This window comes from Miniopterus natalensis, chromosome 5, assembly GCF_054644295.1.
Source record: "Miniopterus natalensis isolate mMinNat1 chromosome 5, mMinNat1.hap1, whole genome shotgun sequence".
Taxonomy (NCBI): Eukaryota; Metazoa; Chordata; class Mammalia; order Chiroptera; family Miniopteridae; genus Miniopterus; species Miniopterus natalensis.
In genome coordinates, this window is record NC_142085.1 from 7,789,783 (window position 1) to 7,809,358 (window position 19,576).

General features: G+C 49.5%; 1 protein-coding gene and 1 pseudogene across 1 annotated transcript; both read right to left on the reverse strand.

Moving 5' to 3' along the window:
• Positions 1–435: 435 nt before the first annotated feature.
• LOC148093023 (heterogeneous nuclear ribonucleoprotein U-like protein 1 pseudogene) lies at positions 436–7,649 on the reverse strand (annotated as a pseudogene).
• Positions 7,650–8,250: 601 nt separating this feature from the next.
• Positions 8,251–18,275, reverse strand: LOC148093024 (HLA class II histocompatibility antigen, DR beta 5 chain-like). Its single transcript, XM_087817089.1, has 6 exons — positions 18,161–18,275; positions 12,376–12,645; positions 9,923–10,204; positions 9,164–9,274; positions 8,688–8,711; positions 8,251–8,407 (listed from the first exon to the last, which is right to left on the reverse strand). Exons 1-6 carry the CDS (start codon positions 18,258–18,260, stop codon positions 8,394–8,396), a joined length of 801 nt encoding a protein of 266 aa, XP_087673215.1. The 5' UTR covers positions 18,261–18,275; the 3' UTR covers positions 8,251–8,393.
• Positions 18,276–19,576: the final 1,301 nt, after the last annotated feature.

Consider the following 19,576-nt stretch of genomic DNA (forward strand, 5'->3'; position numbering starts at 1 on the left):
GTAACCCGGCTGTGGCCGCTGGTGCTGGGGTGCTGGTACCCGCGCTCCAGGAGGGATGCCGCTGATCTTGCTGTAGCCGCCGCCAGCCCCCGTGCGTTCTGAGCAGGGCTGTAGCGCGGTGGTGGCGGCGGTGGCGGTGGTGGCGGCGGTGGCGGCGGCGGCGGGGGAGCCCGGCTGTAGCTGCCCCGTTGGCGCTGCTGTCCGGCCATTGTTACCCCAGGGGTTTGGTTGCAGCCACCCACTCCTCTGCGGCTGAAACCTCTGTAGGTAGCTGCCCCTTCCACCACTGCCCTCCCCCCGGCTCTGGAAGCCCTGTGGGGTGGGGCAGGGCTTGGCAGTCCTAGCACTGGGAACCCCCGCCGCCCCGCGCCCCTCAAGCCGCCGTGTCTCGGTCGCTGAAGCGCGTTGCGGGGCTGGCCCGCCTTGGGGCCCTGCTCACCCTGCTCCCCCGCTGGCCTGCTTCCTCCCGCTGAGCTCGGTGAAGTCCCCAGTGCCTGGCACCCTGCGGATGGCTTTCATGTCCAAGGCCTCGCCATCTGGGTCGGCCTCCCTTCTCGAGGATTCGCTTTGTTCGGCCTTGTAGGCCCTCTCAGTGAGACAAATGACAGTAGCTTTGGCTGGAAGCCTTTCAGTGGCCTCCTTTCTGGTCCCCTGGCTGACCCCTGCACAGATGTCTGGTGTAGGATATAGTTGCATTTCCTGCGGGTGGCGAGCTGGAGGCGGAGGTGGAGGCTTTGGGTGGCCCGGCACCCACGCTCACGCACGACCGGCACTGGCCCCCAGGGTGCTGAGCTTCTTGGGGGAGGCACAGGCTGCGTGTTTGCTGGCCCGCGGTCAGAATCTCACGCTCCGCCTTGGCCTTTGGTCCGTTGGTACCCAGACCCACTGGTGCGGGGGAAGGTGCTGGATGAAGGTAAAGCCAGAAGCCAGACAGCAAGGCCCTGCCCTCTGCCCACTGCACGGCTCCTCGCCAGGGCCTGAGGGCAGAGGGCCTGCCCCCAGGCTGCCCCTGGGTGTGAAAGCACTGCCCGCCCACTGCCCCTTCTTGGTGAAGGAAAGTTCCACATTGGAAGTCCCCACAGCAGCCAGTCACATCGTTCTCTGCAAACTTGTCTCCATGGTGTTCAAACCAGCTTTAGGGGGACTTCTTCCTAGAAGAAGGGGTGCTGCAGGAGTCAGGGACCAGCGGGAGGATCGGCACGTGGGCCAGGCTCTGGATGGAAGGTGCTGCGTGGAGATCGCCTGCTGACCTCACCTCGAAGCACATTCGCCCCTTCTGACCTCACAGCTGGCACGGGCTCCTGACCATGGGTATGCAAAGCCCTCAGCGGCAAGTGGGTGCCCATGACTCCGGTCACCTTGAAGTGGAGGTCGCAGTTATGCGTCCATGGCAACAAGGGTATAGTCAAAGTCATCTTCATTCCCTTCAGCAGGAGGGAGGTTGAGGAGAGGAGCCCCGCCTATCCGCTCGTGCTCAAAGTGCCCCTGTCCCTGGTTTTCTTCCTAAGGCCTTTTGTGACTCCATAATTGTTGTCTTTTTTAAAAAAAATTATATAACTTTTTTTCTTTATTTTGTTATGTAGAGAAACACATTGATTTTTTTTAAATCCTTACTCAAGGATATGTTTATTGATTTGAGAGAGAGAGAGAGAGGAGGGAGGGAGAGAGGGAGGGGAGAGAGAGAGAAACATCAATGGGAGAGAAACATTGATCAGTTGCCTCCTGTACTGCTTTGATTACTATGGTTTTGTAGTATAGTTTGAAATCAGGGAAGGTGATACCTCAAACTTTGTTCAACTTTTTCAAGATTTCTTTGGCTATTTGGGATCTCTTGTGGTTCCATATAAATTTTAGGATTGTTTGTTCTAGTTATGTGAAAAATGCCATTGGTATTTTAATAGGGATTGAATAGTATGGACACTTTAATGATATTAATTCTTTCCATATATGAGTATGGTATATCCTTCCTTTTATTTGTGTCTTGTTCAGTTTCTTTTATCAATGTCTTATCGTTTTCTGACTATAGGTCTTTTACTTCCTTGGTTAAAATTTTAAAAGTATGTTTTTATTGTTTGTTTTTTTTAGAGAGAGAGAGGAAAGGAGAGAGAGAGAGAAATGTTGATGAGAGAGAAACATCGATCAGCTAGCTGCCTCCTGCATGCCCCCTACTGAGGATCGAGCCCACAAACCCCGGGATGTGCCCTGACTGGCAATCGAACCAGCAACCTCTCAGTGTATTGGACGATGCGTCACACTTGCCAGGGCTTCCTTGGTTAAATTTATTCCTAGGTATTTTCGTCTTTTTGATGCAGTTGTAAATGGGGTTGGTTTCTTAGTTTCTCTTTCTGATAGTTTGTCATGGAAACACAACAGATTTCTGAATATTAATTTTGTATCCTGCAACTTTACTGAATTCACTAATTAGTTCTAATGGTTCTTTTGTGGGAGTCTTTAGGGTTTTCTAGATATAGTATTATGTCATCTGCAAATAATGACAATTTTTAGTTTTTTCTTTCTTATTTCTTTCTCTTGTAAGATTGCTGTGGCTAGGACTTCCAATACTATGTTGAATAAGAGTGGTGAGAATGGGCATTCTTGTCTTGTTCCTGATCTTAGAGAAAACGCTTTTGTCTTTTCACCATTGAGTATGTTTTTAGCTGTGGGCTTATGATATATGGCCTTTATTATGTTGAGGTATGTTCCCTCTATGCCCACTTTGCTGAGAGTGTTTATCATAAATAGATGCTAGATTTTGTCAAATGGTTTTTGTACATCTATTGATATGATCATATGATTTTTTTATCCTTCATTTTGTTTATGTGATGGATCATGTTCATTGATTTGTGTCTATTGAACCAATCTTGCATTCCAGAAACAAATCACACTTGATCATGTTGTATGATATTTTTAATGTATTGCCAAATTTGGTTTAGTAATATTTGGTTAAGGATTTTTTGCATCTATGTTCATGTAGGATATGGGCCTGTAATTTTCTTCTTCCTTTTCTTCCCTCCCACTTCCTCCTCCCCATCTCCCCTCCCCTCCCCCTCCTTCCCCCTCCCCTCCTCCTCCTTTGGTGGTGTCTTTGGTTTTGATATGAGGGTAATGCTGGCCTCATAAAATACCTTTAGAAGCTTTCCCTCTTCTTCAATTTTTTGGAATAGTTTGAGAATGATAGGTATCAATTCTTCTTTGAATGCTTAGCAAATTTACCTGTGAGGCCATTTGGCCCTGGACTTTTGTTTGTTGGGAGTTTTTTTTTTCTGATTCAGTTTTTTCTCTAGAAATCAGTCTATTCAGATTTTTTTGTTTCTTCCTGATTCAGTCTTGGAAGATTGTATGTTTCTAGGAATTTATTAATTTCTCCTAGGTTGTCCAATATGTTGGCATATAATTGTTCATAGTATTTTCTTATAATCTTTTGTATTTCTGTGGTGTTGCTTGTCATTTCTTTTTTATTTCTGATTTTATTTACTTGGACCCTCTCTCTTTTTTACTTAATGTGTCTGGCTAAAGTTTTATCTATTTTGTTTATCTTTTCAAAGAACCAGTTCCTAGTTTCATTGATCTTTGCTATTGTCTTCTTAGTCTTTATTTTATTTATTTCTGCTCTGATTTTATTATTTCCTTCCTTCTATTCAGTTTGAGCTTTCTTTGTTCTTCTTTTTCTAGTTATTTAGGTGTAAGTCTAGATTGTTTATTTGAGGTTTTCCTTGTGTGTTTTTGTGTGTGTGTGTTGTTTTTTTTTAAATTAGGCCTGTATTGCTTTGAATTTCCCCCTTAGAACTGCTTTTGCTGGGTCTCAAAGATTTTGGATTGTTGTGTTTTCATTCTAATTTGTTTCAAGATATTTTTTTATTTACTCCTTGATTTCTTTATTAACTCATTAATTGTTTAGTACCATGTTGTTTAGCCTCCATGTGTTTTTGTTTTTTCCAGTTTTCTTTTTGTTATTTATTTCTAGTTTCATACTGTTGTGATTGGAGAAAATTATTGATATGATTTCAATTTTTAAAAAAATTTATTCAGACTTGTTTTGTGGCCTAACATGTGGTCTGTGCTGGAAAATGGCCTATGAGTAATTGAAAATAATGTGTATTCTGCGGATTCTGGGTGGAATGTTCTGTAAGTATCTGTTAAGTGCATCTACTCTAGTTTGGCATTTAAGACCATCGTTTCCCTGTTGATTTTCTGTCTGAATAATTTATCCACTGATGTAAGTGGAGTGTTAAAGTTCCCTACTATTATTGTGCTACAGGCAACTCTACCTTTATGCCTACTAATATTTGCTTTAAATATTGAGTTGCTCTTAATGTTTGGTGCATGGACGTTTACAAGTGTTATATTCTTTGGTTAGATTAACCCATTTATCATTATGTAATGCCCTTCTTTGTCCCTTGTTATAGTCTTTGTTTTAAAGTCTGTTTTGTCTGATACAACTATTGCTACTGCAGCTTTCTTTTCATTTTCATTCGCATGAAATACCTATTTCCGTCCCTATACTTTTTGTCTGTATGTGTCTTTCGAACTGAAGTGGGTCTCCTATAGGCAGCATACGCACAGGTCTTGTTTTTAAATCCAGCCAATCACTCTGTCTTTTGATTGGAATATTTAGACCATTTACATTTAAAGCAATTATTGATAGGTATGTACTTATTGCCATTTTATTAATTGTTTTCTGGTTGCTTTTGTAGTTCTTTTCTGTTACTTTCTTCTTCTTTTGCTCTCTTTCCTGGTACTTGATGACTTTGTTAGTGTTTTGTTTGGGTTCTTTTTATTTTTAACTGGATCTATAATAGGTTTCTGGTTGCCATAATATTCATATATAACAAGCTATGTTTATAGCAATGCATTTTAAGTGGATTGTTGTTTCAGTTCAAATGCTTTCTAAAGCTACTACATTTTTTACTCACCCCCATATCTGTGTTTTTGACATCCTACTTGACATGTCTTGCATGTGTCCATTAATTTATTACTGTAGTTACACACGCTTTTACTACTCTTGTGTTTTAATCTTCCTACTAGCTTTATGATGGGTTGATCCACCACATGTACAAATGTTTGCTTTTATCAGTGAAAATGTTCTCTTTCCAATATTTTCTTAGTTTTAGTTTTGTTCTTTTCCATTAAAAGGAGTTCCTTTAACATTTCTTTTAAAGCTTGTTTAGTGGTGATGAATTCTTTTAGCTTTTGCTTGTCTGGGAAACTCGTTATCTCACCTTTAATTCTGAATGCTAACTTTTCTGGGTAATCATGGTTGTAGATATTCATCACTTTGACTATTTGGTGCCATTCCCTTCTGACCTGAAAAGTATCTACTGAAAAAATCAGCTGATGGTCTTATGAAGGACCCCTTGTACATAACTAAATGCTTTTTCTCCTGCTGTCATTATGACTCTTTAACTTTTGGCATTTTAAATATGATGTGTCTTGGTGTGGGGCTCTTTGGGCTCATCTTGTTGGGAACTCTCTGTGCTTCCTGGATTTGGATGTCTGTTTTCTTCACCAGGTTGGGGGAAGTTTTCAGCTGTTCTTTAGTTAGATTTTACATCCCTTTCTCTCTCCTCCTTCTGGGACCCCTATGATTCAAATGTTGGTACACCTGATGTTGCCCCCGAGGTCCCTTAAACTATCTTCATTAAAAAAAATTCTTGACCTCCAGGCATAGCTCAGCAGTGGAGCATCGACTTAGGATCCAGGAGATCCTGGTTTTATTCCCAGTCAGGGCACATGCCCGGGTTGCAGGCTTGATCCCCAGTGGGGGCATGCAGGAGGCAGCCAATCAATGACTTTCTCATCATTGATGTTTCTATCTTTCTTTCCCGCTCTCTGAAATAAAAAAATGTATATTTAAAATAAATAAAATAAATAAAATTAGTTTTTCTTTTTGCTGTTCTGATTGACTTTCACTACCGTGTCTTTCAGCTTGCTGACTCATTTTTCTGCATCAACTGATCTGCTACTGATACCCTCTAGGGTATTTTTGTTTTCATGTATTGCATTTTTCAGTTCTGATTGGTTTCTCTAAGTATTTGTTGAAGTTCTCACTGAGTTCATCTATTTCTCTCCTTAGTTCATTGAGCATACTTATAACTAGTGTTTACCTTAACTCTTTGTCTTGTAATTTGCTTCTCTCTTGTTTCTTTTAGTTTTCTTTTTCTTGTTCCTTTATTTAGAGTACATTTCTCTGTCTCCTCAATGTGGCTGTCTCTCTGTGTTTGTTTCTCTGATTTAGGTGAAACAGCAACGTCTCCCAGTGTTGAAGGAGTAGAGCTGTTTAGGAGCTTTTCCTTTGTAGACCGTGTGTTCCAAAGGTGTCTTTAGCAGGCCAGCTGGAGCTGGAGTGGGAGTGGGGCACAGGGAAACCTGCAGGTAAGGGGCCCTGATATGGAGCTGGAGCTGGAGTGGGCTGTGGGGAGTCCTGGGGACGAGCCACAGAGCTGGTGTGGGCCTGGGGCCTGACAACCAAGGATGGCTGGCTGAAGCACCTGAACTGTGTCCTGCCCATGAGATCAAGGGAGGGCAAGTGCCAATGAATGACTGGTGCCTCTGACACCAGAGAGAGTTCCTGTAGTTCCCCTCCCACTTGGCAGACACTCTAGGGTTAGCAAATGGATTGCCTTCCCATTTAGTCTCAGTACCATTAGGCCACTGGTTTCTCCCTTTACCCCAGAGTGGGTGAGTCTGCACATATGCCCTTCGGTGATCCCTCCAGCTACAGGTCAGTGCGCTGGGGGTGGGGTTCCCAGGCTGCCATGTGCCTGTCTCTCCTGTTCCTATGTGGCTTCTCTCCTGTTTGTGTTGGTCCCTTGGCCCTCATTTCTTCTTCAAGGGGAACTGCTCTGTCTTCAGGTGTAAAGTTCATGTGACACGGGAGGAGGTGAGGTCAGGGTTGTCCTACACTGTTGTCCTGGACTGGAAACCCTCGACTCATTTACATTTTCAGCTTGTTTCCCATCATGTACTTCTTGTCAGTTTGTTTCTATTGTCTTTTAAAACTTTTGATTCAAATTTTTATTACATAAAATATTTGAATGCTACTCAAGTTAAAACTATTAAATAAGATATATATTCAGAAAAGTGAAGATTCCTTCAACCTGTTCCCTCATTTTGCTTCACAGACAACCATTTAAAAATATCCTCGCATTGTTTCTATTTACAAATGTAAGTAGATAGATGGTAGATAAATATAGATGGCGGGTAAACAAAAGGGAGATAAAATGAACGGATTCAGCTCTATATTCCTGCTCTTCTCTTTCTTATTAAAAAGAATGTTGTGCACAAACTCTCCTGTTCCAGGCCCCAACACATTTTGGAGGTTACCTCACAGAGTCTTCACACCTTTCTTCCAGTGCAGAGTATTTTGCTGTTAGGTTGCACGTCAGTGGATCCACACACTCCCCCTTGTTTCCCAGCACTGCCCCTCATTTATGCTGAAACACGATCCACACAGGGTTTTCCCGTGACAGTGAGTTTGTCACACAACCTGGAGGGCCTCAGAAGTGCATCTTTTCCACTAGAGTTGAGGCTTTGTCCTGAGGGCCTCTGAGGCCTATTTTTGGGGAAGGGTGCATCTCAGGGCAAAGAGTCAGCACAGTGCTGATTTTTATCTGAGAGACAGAAAAGACTCACGTGTGGAAGCCCACCATGAGTCTAATAAAAGGGGACTTCAAGAGATACCAGGGTTTAGGTCCTTCTTTTAAAAAATCAGAGACAAAAAGACAAAAGAACATGATTCTAGAAACTGTGAAGGCATCACATCCTTACAGGTGAGCTGCATTTCTTAGACATGTCCCCTTTCTGTCCCCATGGGGCAAGGAACCTGTGTCTGTCTTTGAGAAACACAGACGTAGGAGAGCCCGGGCATGGTTGATTGCAGGCCTTCTCCTGCCTCAGGAAGCCAGGCCTGGTTACAGAATGGAAACCCCATGAAAACGCACCGAGGGAACAGGGAGCCTTCCAGATCCCCACGTGACCAGCATTCAGGAACAGAAATGAAAGTGACTGTTGTGCTGTGACGAGATCCCCTTTGTCTTTTCTCTCTACTTCCTGTCATGAGGCGTGAGGAGCACATGGTCTTCACTCCGTATTTAATGGAGGGAAATTTTATACAGAAACGTGGGAGAGGTGAGCTCAGGGGCCCATCGCACAGCGAGGGCCGAGTACAAAGGGAGCGGGCGGGTGGAGATGAGGTTCCCCGTCCATCCTGGGGGCTCCGGGTCGGGGGGCTGAGGAAGCCAGCGGGGAGCACGTTTCCCGCAGGGTCTTGAATCAGGACCAAAGGGCAGCCAGGAGGCACTAAAGAGCCGAGCAGGAAAGCTTTTCATGCTGCGAAGAGGCCAGGACACAAGGCTCTTTTCTCCTCAATTGTCACCATTGTCACCATCGTCACCTCAGCTCAGGAGTCCTGCGGACAGAGGGCAGTGTTGTTTCCAGGCCCTGCCAACCAGCGGCGCTGTCCCCTCCCGGGCCTCCTGTTTCAGCTCCGCAAGAAGAAGTTCTGCGTCACCCCCAAAGCTCCTTCAGGGCCGGCCTGTTACCAAGTGGGGAGCAGGAGCTTCGGTGTAAACGGCCCGGCCAGAGGTCAGACCCAGTGTCTCCCAGGGTTTCTGTCTCCTGTCCGTCACCCCCACCTCCTGTTCTGGGGAAAGCGAGTGTGTCTCTGAAAGGGGACTGAGCAGCATTACCTGCTGGCTGAAGTCCAGAGTGTCCTGGGAAAGAGAAGGAAGGTAAACACTTCAAGATAGGAAGGGAAATCTGTCCCCAAAACAAGGTCCCCGCCCTGACCCCCTGGATTTCTCGATTGCCACACCCGCCTCACATGACACCAGAGGAGAGAGGAGAGCAGGAACGGAGAGCTGTGGCCCCCCGACCTCTGTCACTCGTCCGGTGTAATCTTATGCACCGTCGGGTCTGCTCCTGCATCTCCCAGGATCTGGACCCAAAGCTCCGGGCGTGTTAACCCTTCTGCCACCTCCACCGGCCATAACTCTTTATGTTTCAACCATAAGGAACCATGGACCGTTTATTTCTGGATTTCCAGGAGATTTGAGCTCGTCCAGAGAAAGGCTTTATACGGGCCATGGATACACAGAAGACTAACCTGAGCAAAGTCCTAATTTCCCCACATAAAGTCTGCGGGGAACCCCAGTGGCTTCCTGACCTTTCTGATTCCTGAAGTAGACGAACAGCCCTGCCCCGAGGAAGAGCAGACCCAGCACGAAGCCCCCGACTCCACTCAGCATCTTGCTCTGTGCAGATCCAGACTGTGCACCTGGGAGAAGGAGCCAGTTTTAGTGGGTTTTATCCCAAAGCCAATTTCCCTGAGACTGGGACTGACAGCTTTGAGGGAGAGAGAAGGAATCCAGAGGAACCAGCACAGTCGGCCCTTTCTGGAGAAGAGACTTGGGTCCCACTGGTGGGTACGCGGTGCAGGCACTGGCCCTGCAGCCTCCCAGCCCTGGCACGAGGCCACCGCTTCAGCATCTGATGGATGCGGAGCCTGGGGCTCAGTGAGGTTCAGGACTGGTGCAGGGTGACAGAGCTCACAGATGGCAAAGCGGACACTGGCCTCTCCTGTGTCAGGAAGTTCCCTCTGTTGTAGAGGACGAGCCTCTTCTCAGATCACAGTGGACAACTCAGAGCAACAGGCAGAAGTACCAGCCCAGCTGACGCAGGGGACTGGTGCCCAGGGCCAAGGGGACCAAGACCTGAGATATTGTGGGAATGTCAAAGCAGGGATAGGAATGACGGCCTCCCAGGCTCTAGGTGTCCACAGAGGTGATCACAGGCCCACCCCGGTGGCCTGTGCTGGAGAGACACAGCAAAGGATAGTGTGGTTGGGGAGGGGAGAGCCCTGCCCCCCGGGGATAAGCAGAGTCCCCTGTGGCGGGTGAGGCGGGCGAGTCCGAGCACATCTCACTCCATTCCTTGGTGAGCGGGCTCGTCCGGCTCGGGTGCTGCACTTGGCAGGTGTAGACCTCTCCGCTCTGGGGAACTGTCTCCAGCATCACCAGGATCTGGAAGGTCCAGTCTCCATTCCGGATCAGGCCTGTGGACACGACCCCGGCCTCCTGCTCCTGGCCGTCCCGCAGCCAGCGGACGTCAACGTGGCCTGGATAGAAGCCGTTCACAGAGCAGACCAGGAGGTTGTGGTGCTGCAGGCGCCGGGTCTTGGCGGGATACACGGTCACTGTAGGCGCAGCTAGGACAGAAAGGGGGGAGGGGCCATGTGAGGAAGGCAGGGAAGGCTCCTTGGCTGGCTCCCTTTTGCCTCCAGGCTCCAGTCCCAGGCTCCAGGCTCGGGCAGGCCTCCCTCAGAGCCGGCCCTGCGGCCCAGCAGGAGTTGCTGCCATGAGCCTTGAATCTGACCCTCCAGCGTGCGCCCACTTGATTTGAGATGCAGAGGAAACTTGTGGGATTTTTTCATGCCTCGAAACAGTTATTCACTGTTGAAATGGAGTGTTTAGAGATCTTTGCAAGGCATGTAGTTAGTGTATTGGTTAAAAGTGTGATTTCTGGAACGGGGGCTGTCTGGGTTCAAATCCAGGCTCTGCCTCTTACTGGGTGACCTGGGAGGATTTTACATTCCTCTCTGCTCAGCTTTCTTACCTCCAAAGGCGATAATAATACTCAGTTGCCCCTTAGGGATACATGAGGATGGGTGGACCTAAAACATGTAAAACCAGGGCTGGATCTTAGGCTTCACTATGTGTTAGCTATTTACTATCCTCCTTCACTTGGAGAGAAAATGTCATTCAAAGCAGTGTGGGTAAACTGGGGGACAGCTTGGGGAAGATGGGGACAGAGGGCGTGAAATCCCAGGGATGCAGCTGTGACACCTGAGACCACCACAGAAGTGGTTCTACCTGGGAAGCGGGAAGGACACGGGGGATTCTCTAACTCGGGGAGCCGAGTCCCAGAGGAGCACGAGTCCTGCAGGAGAGGGAAGGACCAAGGAAAGTCACTCGTTAAAAGTACTTAGTTACACTGGCTGAGCAACCCCTCTCCTCAAAAATCTAGTGCTGGAATTATTGTCGTTTCATAACCATCTCTCATCAAGCTGACATTTGAGCTCAGGGCAGGGTCTGGGACTCAGTAATAGGTGTGCTTCCTGCCTGAGACCAGGCTCAATACACAATTGTGGAGGGGAGGATGGGGGGTGGGGGGAGGAGAGGGAAGGGAAGGGGGGGAGGGAGAGCATAGGGGAAGGAGAAGGAGGAGGGGAGGGAAGCGGAGGGGGAGCAGAGGGGGAGGGGGAGGAAGAGGAGAGTAGGGGAGGGGAGAGGAGCACCCTGGGAAAACATTGCTGCTAAACCACTACAGGGTACTTACAATTGATGGTAAATCATTGCTAACAACTTTGCCGCACATTCATTACATTAAAGATGTTTAAATTCTTAACACTGAAAGTAATAAACCGGAATCAGAAGGCGAACCAGGAGCAGGAGAAAGTGCTGAACCCGGTCAGCAGGGTCCATCTAGCTGCACAGAGGAGCCATAAAGTCACTGAGGGAAACGCCAGGACCCCAGAGAGGACCGACAACATGCAAGTTACAGCAGGAGCGACAATTAACCAGCAAGTGCGTGAAACTGTTCAGGAACCGTAGAAATCAAAGAAGCGGAAATTAAAAATAAAAAGCGAATTTTCAACTGAGCATTTGGTAATATTGACAAAGATTCAGAATGTGAGGTAAATGGTCACAACTGTAAGAAGATAACATGTAATTACTATGCTTTAGCTTTGTAAAGGCAGGGACCTCAGTACGCTCAGTGACAAAATTATAATTCAAAACCGTGGTTTCACAATCATTTCAGCCACGTAAAAATAGATACACTAAGGGAGGAGGAGGAGGAGGGAGGGAGGTGTTTTTTCTTTAAAGCAAGAAACTTAGACCTAAGAGGAGCCTGGGGAGGATGAGAGGTGCCCCAGCCCCCCAGGCTGACCCTCTGCCCAAGGCCACGGCCTCTTCCAGGGGCTCGGGACAGGAAGGGGGCGGCCCACAGGCTGCGACTCCGCGTCCCCCCCACTCCCCACCTCTGCTCCCCGAACCTGCCCCCACTAGACACACAGACGGCACCCACACGTCCCTCCCACGGGGCAGAACCCCAGTGTCCCCGACAGCGGGCCTCACGGGTCCCCTCCCAAGTGTGCTCGCTCGCAGCCCTACACCCGCGCGCTCGGGGAACACTCGGGGAACACTCGGGGAACACTCGGGGAGCACTCGGGGAACACTCGGGGAACACTCGGGGAGCACTCGGGGAGCACTCGGGGAGCACTCGGGGAACACTCGGGGAGCACTCCGGGAGCACTCGGGGAGCACTCGGGGAACACTCGGGGAACACTCGGGCACACGCGCCCCCCCCCCCACTCACTTTGCCGATGCACCAGGAATCGCTCAGACACCTGGTAGCTGACTCTGCAGTACGTGTCCACCTCCGCCCGACGCCGCTCCAGGACGTCCTCCTGCCCGTTCCAGTACTCGGCGTCCGGCCGCCCCAGCTCGGTCAGCGCGCGGTACTCCCCCACGTCGCTGTCGAAGCGCAGGTCCTCCCTCCCGTTGTAGATGTCTCTGTGCAGGTACCGCACCCGCTCGGTCCCGTTGGAGAAATGACACTCGTACTTATCCTGCTTCAGGAAATGTGCTGTGGGGACAGAGCGAGCAGTGACCCTGGTTAGACTCTGACGGCGACGCCGCCCCAGGCGGTGGGGACACGAGGACACGGGCACCCGACCGCCAGCGCCCAGGGGTCGCCTCTCGTCGGGGCTGGGGGGAGGCCGAGGGCGGGGAGGCCCCGGGACCCTGAGCCCCGGGGTCCACTGGGCTCCCCGGCCCGTGTTGCGGAGATGAAACCGCAGCCCGACAGGGCCCGTCCCCTTTCTGCGCGTCCGAGCCCAGCAGGCGCAGGACACCCGGCCCACCTGTGGCTAAAAGGGGACGGACGGGTGGAAGCCAATTGCCGCAGACAGGCGGACCCTTCACTCAGACATGCGTGTGACTTAAAGGGACCAGCTGTTGAAAGTCCATACAGATGAGATGACCGCGAAGTCATGACATTGTCACAAACATTGCATGAGACAAAAAATAAAACTGAAGGTTTTAAACTTCAATGGATTCAATGGATTCAACAAGAGGTGGCTAATTTGTATAACTGTCTATAAATACATAAAGTAAACCATGAAGAACTGAACCGGGAGGCGAGCGTGCGTTCAGAGCGTGCGTCTGGAGGCTGTGGAAACAGCCCGTGTACAGCAGTGTCCTCGGCCTCAACGCGGGTGACATTTGGGGCCGGGGTGGTTGGCTGCTGTGTACTCCGGGCTGTGCACCGCATCCCTGGCCTCATCCCGCCAGCTGTCAGAAGAAACCCGCAGTGTGACAACCGGACGCGGCTTCAGTATTGCCAGATGTTCCAGGGGTGGGGCGGGGAAGGGGCCGTGAACCCTCCTTCTCAGGGGAGCCCCGCGGCCGTGAAGCATCTGGAAAATCTGTGGTGAAAATGACACTGTCGATGAAGCCACAGCGGAGACCTCCCGCACGCATTCTGCCAACGTCGTACCTGCTGAAAGCCTTGGTCCTGTATGTTTATCTTAGGAATCCGGTCCCGTGCAGAGTAATTTTCCAGCAAAATACATCTGCTCAGGACCAAGATGTACCTGTTCCTGCCCCTTGCCAGTCCATCACCAGGCCGTTTAATTTACCCTCCACGCCGTCATCTTTCTTAACTTCTCCACTGGTGCACGTCTCATCCACGGTAGAAAACTACGGCCGCTGCCATTTGAATCCTGCTCAGTGTCCCAACTGATCCACTTCTAGCTGCCCCCTGCTCCCAGCAACAGCAGCAGGCACCGGGTTACCCGCCCGGGCCGGGTGTGGACTCTCGTTTCTAGAGGCAGGTCCCCGCAGAAGGGGAGAAGCTGAGGTGACACTCTCATATAGACAGTTTACAAAATGAGCAGGTCCCGACCTTCCCTCGGAACTGACGGCAGAGAGGAGGGCACTCTGGCCAGACCAGGTCCACTCAGACCCTCTCGGACCTTCTGGGCACATGAGGAGGTTCGGAAACAAAACGTGTGGAGTTGCTGTTCCCTGCAGCCTGCACGGTCAGCGCCATCTGTCCACGCTCATGTGCCCAAGGTAAAGGTCCCCAACTTAGCAAATAAAAACGCAGGATTCAGTTACATTTGGATTTTAGATAAATCATTGTTGTTTCTCTGAAATTCAGATTTAATCGGGCCTCCTGTATTTCCTTCAGCAACCCTAGCCCACCTGCTGACAAACTCTGGGACAGAGGAGACTATTTAAACTTCATGTTCTTCCTCCTGTGCCCACGATGGTCTGTCCCTAGTGTGAGCCCCTAAGCAACTTTTCAAATTATAAATGTAACATACATGTAAATTTCTCCTATATGTTGGAACGAGCAGCCCTAGCATCTGCCCGCCCCAGCCCGAAGACCCACACTGGCCCATGTGAACATCAGGAATTCCAGCAGGAACCCAGACCCAGCCGAGCCCCTGTTCACTAGTGGTGTTTGAAGCCCGAGCTCTAGAACTAGAAAATCTAACTTTGAACATTAGCTCTTCACTTGAGTCAGATATTAACACCCATGGGCCTTTCTCCTTTATGTCTAAAACAGATTTCATGACACTGGATTCCTCATAAGATATTAAGTGTGGAATTAAATGGCGATTCTTCCCAGTGCTGATCATATAAGTAATAAATGCATTGCTATTTTATTTCTTATAACCCCTATGAATGCAAGCTCACAGATCTTACTATTCCTTAACTTCCTAAAGCAAATAGTATCTTCATTAGCATTTGGCAATTGTCTTTAGTTAATTTTATCAGTAAATATCATTTTGAACAAAAGCACAGAAACACTGGTTTGTGTATAATAACAGGACAGACAGGAACCTAGTGTGAAAGGACTGTGCTGACGCAGGAGAGAGGGACGTTCTAGACGCTGAGACCCAGACCATGTCATCTGGGTTCTACAATTCACTACGTGACGGGGTCAGTTACTTAAACTCTCTGAATTAGATCCCATAGATGATCCCAGTTTTAATTGCTGCAGATAAGATAGGGTAGTTATGAGAGTTACATACTCAGCTTTAGGCCTGGGTCATAGTAACTGCCAAAGGTGCGGCCTCCATGCTGCTGGGGCCATCCTGTTGGTGACGTCCTCCCCCTCTCCCAGGGTGACAACTGGCCTCTTCTTGGTCACTAATAAATACTAACTGTATAATTAATGGCCCTTGCATAACCGGTCACCTCTGCATTCAAGGTCACCCCAGTGGCTCCTTGCTGATGACTGAACATCTCTGCTTCTCATGCCCACCCAGCTTCTTTTCAGACTCTTTTATTCTCATGCTTTGGGCCCAGCAGGCTCCTCGATCCCAGAGCACAGTCGCTCCCTGAGGCCACTGCTCAGAGTCACCTGTAGTCATCCTTCACGTCTTCAGCTCCCAGTCTCTCCTCAAACGGTCCAGTCCGGGTTCCATCCCGTGCACTCCACCGACTGCTAACGTCCACCAAGCCCAGTGCTCGCTTCTCTGCCTGTTCTCACCACACCCGGCCTCCCCCTCCTTCTGGAAAAATCTGCCTCCCTTCACTGCCCTGCATCACCTTCCCCAGGTTTTCCTCACCACCCTGGCACCCTTCCCAGTCCCCTTTGCTGACTCATTGGCCCTTGGTCCTCTGGGGTCAGAGCTGGTTGTGTCTTGTCTGCTACACACTCTCTCACTGTGTGGCCCCCTCCACCTCCCTGGAATATAACACAGCACATGTGGCCCTGACACCAACACAGACACCTCCAGTCCTGGCTGGCCCTGAACTCCAGGCTCCCGTATTCAACCCACCTCTTGACAGCTACACATAAATGTCAAAAAATCATTTCCAACTTAAACAAAATATGTATTCCTAACCACCCACTTGAATAATTCTCTCCCACAGTCTTCCCTCTCTCAATAAACGGCTCCTCCAAGGTTCCTCAGATTGTTCAGACAAAATCCTTAGGGATGAGCTTGACTGTGTTCCCCGACCCATCAGATCCCTCAACACGGCATCGAGCGATCCGCCCAGATCTGCTCTTTAGCTTCACCACCGCCTTGGCCGCAGCGCACTAACGGGCCGGGCACGTCTGCCCTGGAGACTCCTCCGCACTCACTTGTGAACCCCCGACCCAATCTCCACATGGTGGCTAGAATTCTTACTTTTTAAACAAATATAAATGGACTCTCCTCTCCTTGTAACCCTCCAGTAGTTCTCAGCTCTCTTCAGATAAAATTCAGATTTCTCACCATGGCCACCAGGGCCCGGTATGATTTGTCTCCCGTCTCCCCAACCTCCTCCTGTGTCAGTGTCGCTCCCACCTTGCTCGCTGTGCCTCAGCCGCTCTGGCCTTCCTCCTGTCGCTCAGACACGGCAAACACGGTCCCCCACTTCAGCCTTTCCCTGTTCCTTCCCTGGAATACCTGTCCCTCAGATTTTCACATGGTGGCCTCTCTCAAAACTCAGGTCTCAAATGCCTCTGAACGTCACTTTCTCAGGGACAGCTCCCTAACCCCGTGGACTGATGTCAGGCGAATCCAAGCCTCTCTGCCCTGTAACCCTGCTGTGTGGTTTTCAGAGCAGTTATTGCTCTCTGACAGTTTTTTCTTTCTTAAATATTACTGGGTTATTGTCTTTCTCCCGAGATTAGCTAAGCTCCATGGTAAAAGGGGACTTTCTGTCATATTCAGGTAGGATTCTCTGAGCCTAGAACAGAGCCCAGTATATCACTGTCGCTCAGATAAATATCTGTGGTCCAATGAATGAACCCAGGTTCTGGGACTTGACCACTGTGGGGACCCTGGAAAGCAGCAGGGGCTCAAGCTCCTGCAGGCTTCTATTCAGATGACACATTCTGTCCCCTCTGCTTCCTGTGAGAAATTCAGACTCTTTCTCTCTCCTCCTACTATTTGGAAGAAACATGCCAGGTAAGGAAAAGGTGGTTTTCAGAAAGAAGGAAAATATCGTGACATTTTATCCTGACAATGGACCTGTTCCAGTGCTGAGGTCTGTGTGAGCTTTGGGGTCTCAGGAATGGTGAGGACACAGCTGGGGAAGGAATAGGGAGACCTGGGAGCAGAGGCCACCAAACTTGTCCAATGAAGGGAAACCGAGGGCAGGCTGAATGGACCTGGGACATTGGGGCCAAGACTCCCGGAGGCCCATGAGTTCCCTTGACTTGATTATGACTTTCAGCCCCGTGGGACGGAAGCAACCTTCACACTCTAGACTCCTGCTCGAGGCGTATAACCTGAACCTATGAAATTGCTAGTATTTGTCTGTTTTTAACTTAAAAACACAAAATTTCATACAATTTATCTCTACTAGTTGAATCCCTACTTGTGGGCTCAGGTCAAAGAGGAGGAGATGTAGGAGGAACTGACAGAATGAAGGATCCACGACGAACACTAATCTGGCCAGGTGTTCCGAAGATGCCTTCAGTTCCTTAAGGCAGCAAAGAACCCCATAGATGTTCCTGATCTGCAGGGTCATTCCGAGTACTAAGAACCTCTGCTTCGGCTCCAGGGGGCTTTCCGCGGGGGGAAGAGAGAGCACTAGCCCACTTCTCTCGGAGAACCTTCATTACAGGGACACAGGCCTTACCAACATTGGGGTTCAGGGGGAAGGAAAGGAGATAGTGGGGGAGGCCCCTTCAGAGTAGGGAGAGGCACCAACCTCACAGATTCTGTTGAGGACACAACATAGGATCTTCAAAAAGAGACCCTTGGAATTCCTTTTGATTCCCCATAAAATTTCAGAAAAACTTTCCTTATCTTCGGATAACTCAATAAAATAAAGGGAACCACTGGATGGGAAGCAGTCTGAAATCATTATTTCTAAATCCTCGCAAGACCCGGAGAGAGTGGGACACAGGGCTGGAGAGGTTTGACTGGAGGAGAGCTGAGAGGAAACGGCCTATAGCCAGGGAGCCCCTTCACAGCCCCCATAGTGGCGGCCACCCAGGCTCCTTTTCCTGTGGAAAGAGTTGGGGGTCCATGTGGCCACTGAAGAAAATGTCACAGTTTTCTAATGGACATGGCCTGGACACAGTGACAAAGCCAATTTTCTTTTATCCCCACCCGGCAACAGTTCACCCCCCAAGGAGCACTTACGTGGTGTGTCCCTGGCCCAAGTCAGGAAAGGGCTCAGTGCCATCAGTGTCACTGTCAGAGCTGCCATCCAGGAGCCTCCGGGAAACCACAGACACACCATGCTGGAGGACAGAGAGGACGGTGCAGGGAGCAGGCAAGTCTCACTCAGTGAGGACCAGGATTCCCCTTTACCCCATCCCCAAAAATAGCAGCTAAGGAACTGGTTTCTTTGCTCCTGAGTAATCTCAGTGTTGAGAACCAATCAGCCTCGTATTCGCAGAGCATCATCAGTTGCTGGTCTGAGACTCGCTGTGAAGGTCCTCTTCTGAAAGGTAAAATTTCCTGCATTAAACATTTAGATTCTGGGGACACCTGGAGGAGCAGCTTCCCCAGTAACTGATGCCGAGACAGGCTCGCAGCTGTTGGTTGCAGAGCGCAGCCGGTCCCTCTTTACAGGGAGGAAGGTCTCTGCCTGAAGGAGATTGAAAGTTGCTGAATAATTTAACCTCAGTGAAAGGTTTCTCAGGTTTGTCTCCTGGTGCTGTCACCGAGCTTAGCGGCACCTGCAGGATGCCCTTGGAGAAAGGGGCCGAGAGGAGGCGATGTGTGGGGAATGGAGGGAAAGCCCCTTTGGATGGCACTTAACCTCACAACGGGGGAAGCCGACGGCCCAGAGCAAGGTGTGCGGGGGCTGAGAGGCAGAGAAAGGCTCAGAGTCAGCCTGTGACACAGCTCTGCTCTAGAACTAAGAGTTCACGGGAAAAACTCCACCTCTTTACACCCAGGCCCCATTATGCTTCTCTCATTTTCCTGGGGACATGTCCTCGCATTTAGTCAATTTCTCCGACTTTATTCTAAGAAAAGGTATAAGAAGACTTTGATGATGAGATTATTACAGCGCTCAGGCAATGGGACACTAGGAAACACTGGGAGGGACCTCCTCTGATGTAACCACATAGCTTAGAACATCTGACTCTGCTTTATGCAACCAGCGCCCGGAGCTGTGACCTGGCGCCCAGCCCGGGCCTCTCTCCGCCTGGATCCCTCACCGCTGCGCGGCCCGCCGTTCCCACGCACAGCCCTTCCCGCGCCCGCGCACCTCTAGGGACGGGACACGCGCCAGCGGCAGCGAAATGACTACAGTCTCCTGGGTGAAATGGGAAAAGAGGATCGAAAGGCACAACATCCAGCTGAGAAAGAAAAGTCAGGAGGGTGCAGCAGACAGCCAGGGAGCAGCTCTCACAGGCTCTCAGCACAGGGGAAATTGCAGCCGTGCAGAGCAGATGTTAACCAGACTCGCGTGCCGATCATTCCCGATACATACACATCTCAAATCGTCATGCTGTACACGGGAAACCAATAGAAGGCCACACGTCAGTTACCCCTCAATGCAAAAAGTGAGTCAAGTGTATGGAGGAATTTTTGAGCATTTTACTC

Excerpts from the sequence above, each read along its gene's own strand:
- LOC148093024 (XM_087817089.1), bottom strand. The coding sequence starts at position 18,260 with ATGGTGTGTCTGTGGTTTCCCGGAGGCTCCTGGATGGCAGCTCTGACA. Across the intron at positions 9,275-9,922 it reads CCCGCTCACCAAGGAATGGA|GTGCACAGTCTGGATCTGCA; the intron begins GTGAGATGTGCT and ends TCCTTCTCCCAG. Across the intron at positions 8,712-9,163 it reads CTACTTCAGGAATCAGAAAG|GACACTCTGGACTTCAGCCA; the intron begins GTCAGGAAGCCA and ends TCTCTTTCCCAG.